The sequence below is a fragment of the Sinocyclocheilus rhinocerous genome, unplaced genomic scaffold (assembly GCF_001515625.1).
Source record: "Sinocyclocheilus rhinocerous isolate Xijiao unplaced genomic scaffold, SAMN03320098_v1.1 scaffold760, whole genome shotgun sequence".
In the NCBI taxonomy this organism is placed as follows: Eukaryota; Metazoa; Chordata; class Actinopteri; order Cypriniformes; family Cyprinidae; genus Sinocyclocheilus; species Sinocyclocheilus rhinocerous.
In genome coordinates, this window is record NW_015667422.1 from 125,678 (window position 1) to 134,623 (window position 8,946).

At 34.9% G+C, this 8,946-nt stretch overlaps 1 protein-coding gene across 1 annotated transcript in view; it reads left to right on the forward strand.

The window, feature by feature from the left end:
* Positions 1 to 8,946, forward strand: part of LOC107733961 (synaptotagmin-7-like) — a 129,917-nt gene that overhangs the window by 108,787 nt on the left and 12,184 nt on the right. The window contains exon 6 of the mRNA XM_016545828.1: positions 5,937 to 6,054. Coding sequence (XP_016401314.1) covers positions 5,937 to 6,054 — 118 coding nt within the window. The remainder of the gene's footprint in view (positions 1 to 5,936; positions 6,055 to 8,946) is intronic.

An 8,946-nucleotide genomic window follows, 5' to 3' on the forward strand; every position in this document is an offset into this window, starting at 1 on the left:
GAAGAAAGTCAGTTCAGAATGACCCAAGGGAAAGTAAATATGATAAAATCTTACATTTATGAATTTTCAGTGAACTATCCGTTTACGATTGAACAATCACAGAGCACTGGGCCAGCTAACCAATCAGAGCACATTTTGTGTTACGGAAGGAGGGGTTTCATCAAAACAGGAACTAAACAAGTCATTTGAGACAGACTGGGAAGAGAGGTGCTGCATGTGTGAAAAACAATGCAATTTTGGAACAATTAAGCATAAAAACCTATTCTAGTACACCAAAAAAATCCAAACTTAAAGGGCATATAGGATCCCTTTTCAAATGTATGTGAAATATGTACAATTTGCGGTATAGACTCTTTAAAGTACATCCGAGAGTTTACAATGTCTGTTATTGTGGCGACATTTTCACGCCCCTAAACATGACGCGACACAAACCGAAATGTGATTGGTTGCTTTACCTGTCAATCATATGACCTCATGGGTGGTCCTTGAACATTCAAAGCGGCCAAGGTTCCCAGACCTTCTGCTGTCAGTCTGAAGGTCTGGCTACGCGAGACTACATGGACTGTGCTATATAATAGAAACATTGCTTTCTGTCATGACACTCAGAAGGAGCATTTGTGTTCACTATAACCCCTCAGACCCTGACCGTGTCATTCTGATCCAATGTCTGTTATTGTGGCGACATTTTCACGCCCCTAAACATGACGCGACACAAACCGAAATGTGATTGGTTGCTTTACCTGGCAATCATATGACCTCATGGGTGGTCCTTGAACATTCAAAGCGGCCAAGGTTCCCAGACCTTCAGCTGTCAGTCTGAAGGTCTGGCTACGCGAGACTACATGGACTGTGCTATATAATAGAAACATTGCTTTCTGTCATGACACTCAGAAGGAGCATTTGTGTTCACTATAACCCCTCAGACCCTGACCGTGTCATTCTGATCATCATTACAGCAAGAGGAAATTACTCTTGCAGGATTTCTCTTACAGAGACAAATTCAGACAGGGTCTTATGAAATGATGACTGTGGCTGTCTCATGAGGATGTGTTTGTGGGTGGGTGGATCATCACTCTTCAGACGGCATGTCTGTCTTCCCCGTCATGAGTCTGCCTGTCACTCGAGCCGTATCTCCCAGCATACCAGTAAGGTAGTTGTTGAGTTTAGGTATTGATAGAATTGGGGATTAGAATATGGTCATGCAGAATATGTGCTTTATAAATACTAATAAACAGCCAATATGTCTGTGGCTGTCTCATGAGGATGTGTTTGTGGGTGGGTGGATCATCACTCTTCAGACGGCATGTCTGTCTTCCCCGTCATGAGTCTGCCTGTCACTCGAGCCGTATCTCCCAGCATACCACACACCAGGTGCACTTGCCATCTCTCCAGCCGTTGCCGTGCCAACAGCTCTTGTTTCTTCTTGTTTTCTTTCTCTGGGGATGAAAAGTCAAAGGCGGCTATTCGTCTCCCCCCTCTGCCTGCCATATTACTACAAACTCATCATAGGTCTATTAGTGCTGGACTCCTTCAGTTCCACTGTGACTCGTAATAACTGGAGGGGTGACGTTACTGTTAGCATGCATTTGCTCACTGATTTTGTAGTTGTTGAGTTTAGGTATTGATAGAATTGGGGATTAGAATATGGTCATGCAGAATATGTGCTTTATAAATACTAATAAACAGCCAATATGTTAATAATAGGCATGCTAATAAGCAACTAGTTAATAGTGAGAATTGGTCGCTATACTAAAGTGTTACCAACATGACTTACCTTTTTGACTGACGTCATCTAGGCATTGCAGCCAACTGGTTGATGTTAACCAAAAGCCTGCTAGCTATTGAGGCATTTGTCAGGGGTTTTTAAAGTCAGCATGAAAAAGAAATTGCAATCATCTTTTTTTTCTTTTTTTTTTTTTTCTTTTTGCCAAATGAGTGAAAGTGCATTTCAAATGAGAGAAAAAAAATTGGGTTGTACTTGATTTTGAGAATTGAGTGTTGGATTGTTGTTCTTTGCCCATTTCCACAATCTCATGTGACAGATTTCTGGAGGCTAGGAAATATTGTCCTGGACTGGTGCACATGTCATCTGAGAACAGTAGAGATGTCATTACAAGAGGGAGGGAAAGTTCCTGTTTTTGATTAAAGATTATGAAGGCATATGAATTTTTAAAAAATGATGTGCATGGTTAAATGTATTATTAACTGGGATCTTGGAGGGTGCTATTTTAACAGTAAGAAACAAAACCCAAATCTGTATGTATTTCTAAATGTTCAACTCTTCTTTCTTGCAATGCATTTATATAGTTTGTATTTGTTTAGTACTTTTCTAGGTTTTTTTTTTCTTCTGGCCTCTTTCACCTTCAGCTCATGGTTGTATATGGCTCTGTTTTCTGTAGAACTGCTTTAGAATTATATTTATCATGGAAAGTGTTATTCAGTTTCTGTATATTTTTTAATATTAGATTTTATTAGTGCGTAGAAAAAAAATATGTTGTTAACCTTTTACATAGTACATGTTTTGCACATAATATTTCATTCATTTGTTTTGACATTGGTACAATATAAATGCGATTTCAGTTTTTACAGAAATGTGTGCATTTGTCCTCTGAAAAGAACATGAAAAAAGAAATGTTTCTAGCATTCGTTTGTGAATGATTTGCTCGGTTGAGTCGTATCTTTTAAATAAATAAAAAACGTAATCTCAATCAAAGGTCATTACTTTACATTCAGCTTAAAAATCTAACTAGAACCGTTATTGTATTGTGTTTATTCGAGGCTTGTGACACTTAATTCAGGGTCATATCTGATTGGTTCATAAGACAGTATGTAGTCAAAGTTACACACTCACTACAGAGTTGTGTTGGAATAAATGGAGTAAAATTAAAGAATCGTTAATGGAGTTGCAACCAGAATTGTTACTGTTGGAGCCATACTCATTATATCTTATTTCATTTTTACAGTTACGTTTTTCACAATTCTCCCTCCTTTTTGTTGGTAGTGATTTTGTTGAGTTTTGTTGAGTGTTTAGTGTTAAGTTAAATGTTATGTTAGTATTATTTATACTATTGTAGTATTTAATATTTTGTATGTGCATATATATATATACAGACACAGAGTACATATACAGGTGCATCTCAATAAATTAGAATGTCGTGGAAAATTGACATTGGTACAATATAAATAGGTCTGTATAAAATATGTAACTGCCTTTTATATTTTTGGTTGTGAAATTTATCATATCTGGGGGTCCTTGGCATGAAAGTTTTTTTTTTTTTTACTCCATTGCCTGATCAAAAAGCCTCCTCAAAAGTGAGTGCCAGTGGTGTTTTAGGAGAAAATTAGTAGTCAAAAATCTAAAGCAAGGTTGCTTTCTGGTCTAAATGTATTTTGTCATGAAAAAAAAACCTTAATTGAATCTCCTTGTGATGAAATCAAGCTTACTAGCAGTTTCTGCGTGCAATTTTTTACTGTACCTTTTCCACAGAAGAAAGTCAGTTCAGAATGACCCAAGGGAAAGTAAATATGATAAAATCTTACATTTATGAATTTTCAGTGAACTATCCGTTTACGATTGAAGAATCACAGAGCACTGGGCCAGCTAACCAATCAGAGCACATTTTGTGTTACGGAAGGAGGGGTTTCATCAAAACAGGAACTAAACAAGTCATTTGAGACAGACTGGGAAGAGAGGTGCTGCATGTGTGAAAAAAAAATGCAATTTTGGAACAATTAAGCATAAAAACCTATTCTAGTACACCAAAAAAATCCAAACTTAAAGGGCATATAGGATCCCTTTTCAAATGTATGTGAAATATGTACAATTTGTGGTATAGACTCTTTAAAGTACATCCGAGAGTTTACAATGTCTGTTATTGTGGCAGAATCACAGAGTTGGAAAAAGGATCACCCCCTCCTAAAAATGACTTGTAAACTCAATCAGGTTTAGCTAATCACCTTCTCAATGGCACACAAAGCCATTTGACTTTCAACTGTGATTCTAAAGGGTTCACAAACTTCCAAGCAGCACTGTATAATATACAGTATATATATATATATATATATTATACATACATATAATATATACATCATATATATATACATTTTTGTATTTTGATTTTAGTTTAAGTTTTAGTACTTTTGTTATCTGCTTTCGTACTTTTTTATCTGCTATATTTCTATTTTTATTTCAGTGATTTTTGTTTATTTTAGTAATTTTACTTCAGCTTTATTTCAGTTAGTTGCCAAGGCAAAATTTCTTATTTTTGTTTAGATTTAAGCAAAAAACGTTTTTAATCGTTTTAGAATTGCTATTTTGGTTCATAGTATAAAGTTAAGACCAAAAGACAGTATCTTAGTAGGCAGTATGATCATGCAAGCTACCTTTTAGAGCCTTTTTGCATCAAGAACGCACTTATAATGCCTTTAAAATGCTGCTTGCATAGGCAGCTCCCCAGGTTTTGGAACACAGCTTTGGTGTTTGTAGGAGCGATTCACTCTTGTTTTTGTTTAGTAGAAAGTTAGGACCAAATTACTTCCTCCAAAGCACTGAAGGATCATTAATGAAATCATTAGGGACTCTTAAGTTGCTTGAAAATCATTAAGAAATAAGTAAGTGGAATTGGAAATTGAAATGGAATCATTACATTCCTTTCGATTCCCATCCCTGGTTTTATCGATCTGTTAATGTCTCCATGTGTCTGTTCTGTTTATGGTTTCTGCTATATGTATTCTCTCAGTTGTTTTGTTGGTTACCTAATTGTTTCCTTCATTTTATTTATTCCCTTTTTGCCACTGATAGGAGAAAAGAAATAGGACAGATTCATTTGCATCACCTCAACTTACTGCCATGGCCTCTGACATCTCTGTTTTTCAGACTCCAATTCATCCGTTACTGTTTTCTCTTCAAAATTCATATGTTAGACCCTTTAGCTGTGATGATAATCATGTTTGTGCTTTGGCTTTCTTTTGATCCAAACATTCTTTAATACAAAAAAACACTGTTTTATCTCACAGGTTTTCCATCCTTTTATCTCTTTGCTGTTCTGAACTGAGTAAATACTGGGCGCGATGCTTGTCCCACAGAAACATTTCTGTTGTGTCCTTACTTCATTTCATGCAGAACATTGTCAGATTCACTCTGTGATGTTCTTTCTTTTGCATTTATTATTTATTCCAAATCTCCACAGAACTATAATGTCCTTGTATTACAACTATGGTACTATTTTTTAAGCTTCCCAGTGAGGACGGTTTGGGCTCTGTTCCAAACCCTAGTGAGCTGCCTTGCTGCCTACTACATTAAGCAGCACCAGTTTTCAATTTTGAGCATAATAAATGTTTCTTGAGCAGCAAATCATCATATTATACTGATTTCTGAAGGATCGTGTGACACTGAAGACTCGAGTAATGATGCTAAAAAATTCAGCTTTGCATCACAGAAATAAATTTAATTTTAAAATATATTGAAATAGAAATCACATTTCAAATTGTAAAAATATTTTACAATATTGCTTTTTATTTTACTGTATTTGGGTCAAATAAATGCAGCCTTGGTGAGCATTAGAGACTTTCAAAACCATTAAAAAACACACTAACCTCAAAGATTTGAATGGTAGTGTATGTTGCTTGCAAAACATTTAATTTTGTCATACAAAACACTGCTAATTTTAAACGACTGTCAAATAAATCTTTTTGTGTCAGATTGTGTAGTTACAGCATCAACCAGCAGGGTCTAACAAAGCAACGCTAACCATAACCCAAACAAATCAAACAAATAATAGCAATACAGAGCTACACTTTAGGCAAGTCAGGCAATAGATGACTTAAGTTCTCTGTGCTTATGAAGTTAGTAAGACAGGAGAACAGGACAAGACAGGAGAGTGTTTAATGCCACATGCTCTAAAAAGTGACACTTTTCTCTTGTGGTTCTTCCCCAGATCTAATAAACCCGGCAGCAGCCCTAAAGGTCAGACCCCAGACGAGAGCAGCCGCCGAACAGACGCTAACTCCTCCGTCTCAGACCTGGCCAACTCCGTCACCAGTGATATGCTGATGGTAACGTGAACGTGTGGCTGTGTACTGTTTTCTGTGGAAGCTCATTTCCACCACGGAATACAAATATAAAAAACGAGGTTTTGCGAGTTTATATCTCTTACATCTCGCAATTTTGACTTTTTTTTCTCATAATTCGGAGTTTATATCTCAGGTTATTAACTCAATTGTGAGTTTATATCTCGAAATTCTGATTTTTCTTTGAATTCTGAGATTACATCTCACATTTCTGGGGGGTTTTTCTGCAACTGAATAAAAAAATAAACTTTTTATCTCACAATTCTGACTTTTCATTTGAAAATTGCAGATTTATATCTAGCATTTCAGACTTTTTTTCATCACAATTTCCAGTTTATATCTCACAATTGCAAATTATAAGCTTGTAATTGTGAGTTTGCATATTTTTTCTACAAATTCTGAGCTTTTGCAGTTTTTTCTGAATTCTGAGATTACGTCACGATTCTTCTTTTTTTCTTCCCAGAATCTCTTTGCTGTTCTGAACTGAGTAAATACTGGGCGCGATGCTTGTCCCACAGAAACATTTCTGTTGTGTCCTTACTTCATTTCATATCTCTTTGCTGTTCTGAACTGAGTAAATACTGGGCGTGATGCTTGTCCCACAGAAACATTTCTGTTGTGTCCTTACTTCATTTCATGCAGAACATTGTCAGATTCACTCTGTGATGTTCTTTCTTTTGCATTTATTATTTATTCCAAATCTCCACAGAACTATAATGTCCTTGTATTACAACTATGGTACTATTTTTTAAGCTTCCCAGTGAGGACGGTTTGGGCTCTGTTCCAAACCCTAGTGAGCTGCCTTGCTGCCTACTACCTCCATAAACAGCATCCTAACTGAAATAGAACATCTAATGCCATTCTTCAGTTTTAAACTTTTCAGAAATACAATTTTTGTATTTATTGAATTACAATTCTATTCAGTATGTTTGTCGTTTCCCCACAATCTCTTTTTTACAGTATCTAACATTGTTTGCACAAGCCAGTTCCTTGTTAAACAGCTTATTATTCCTTGAGGAAGAAATAGATGTGTTACATGTGTTTAAGAACACATCCAAAAGAGTCTAATGTACTATAATACAATATTAATGATTCATACACTACTGTCAGTAAGTCAATAAGATTTTTTTAAGAAATACTTACTTTAATACTGATTCATGTTTTTGTTTAGTAGAAAGTTAGGACCAAATTACTTCCTCCAAAGCACTGAAGGATCATTAATGAAATCATTAGGGACTCTTAAGTTGCTTGAAAATCATTAAGAAATAAGTAAGTGGAATTGGAAATTGAAATGGAATCATTACATTCCTTTCGATTCCCATCCCTGGTTTTATCGATCTGTTAATGTCTCCATGTGTCTGTTCTGTTTATGGTTTCTGCTATATGTATTCTCTCAGTTGTTTTGTTGGTTACCTAATTGTTTCCTTCATTTTATTTATTCCCTTTTTGCCACTGATAGGAGAAAAGAAATAGGACAGATTCATTTGCATCACCTCAACTTACTGCCATGGCCTCTGACATCTCTGTTTTTCAGACTCCAATTCATCCGTTACTGTTTTCTCTTCAAAATTCATATGTTAGACCCTTTAGCTGTGATGATAATCATGTTTGTGCTTTGGCTTTCTTTTGATCCAAACATTCTTTAATACAAAAAAACACTGTTTTATCTCACAGGTTTTCCATCCTTTTTATCTCTTTGCTGTTCTGAACTGAGTAAATACTGGGCGTGATGCTTGTCCCACAGAAACATTTCTGTTGTGTCCTTACTTCATTTCATGCAGAACATTGTCAGATTCACTCTGTGATGTTCTTTCTTTTGCATTTATTATTTATTCCAAATCTCCACAGAACTATAATGTCCTTGTATTACAACTATGGTACTATTTTTTAAGCTTCCCAGTGAGGACGGTTTGGGCTCTGTTCCAAACCCTAGTGAGCTGCCTTGCTGCCTACTACCTCCATAAACAGCATCCTAACTGAAATAGAACATCTAATGCCATTCTTCAGTTTTAAACTTTTCAGAAATACAATTTTTGTATTTATTGAATTACAATTCTATTCAGTATGTTTGTCGTTTCCCCACAATCTCTTTTTTACAGTATCTAACATTGTTTGCACAAGCCAGTTCCTTGTTAAACAGCTTATTATTCCTTGAGGAAGAAATAGATGTGTTACATGTGTTTAAGAACACATCCAAAAGAGTCTAATGTACTATAATACAATATTAATGATTCATACACTTCTGTCAGTAAGTCAATAAGATTTTTTAAAGAAATACTTACTTTAATACTGATTCAGGATTTAAATACTTTAAATCAGCAAAAATGTGTTAAATTGATCAAAAGTGCCAGTAAAGACTTTTACATTTAAAAAATAAAATAAAATTTTTTTTTATAAATGTTGTTCTTTTGAACTTTTTATTTATCAAAGAATCCCAAATAAATTAATTAAATATTTATAAATATTTATATTTATAAATTATCACTGTTTCTGCAAAAAATATTAAGCAGCACCAGTTTTCAATTTTGAGCATAATAAATGTTTCTTGAGCAGCAAATCATCATATTATACTGATTTCTGAAGGATCGTGTGACACTGAAGACTCGAGTAATGATGCTAAAAAATTCAGCTTTGCATCACAGAAATAAATTTAATTTTAAAATATATTGAAATAGAAATCACATTTCAAATTGTAAAAATATTTTACAATATTGCTTTTTATTTTACTGTATTTGGGTCAAATAAATGCAGCCTTGGTGAGCATTAGAGACTTTCAAAACCATTAAAAAACACACTAACCTCAAAGATTTGAATGGTAGTGTATGTTGCTTGCAAAACATTTCATTTTGTCATGCAAAACCCTGCTAATTTTAAACG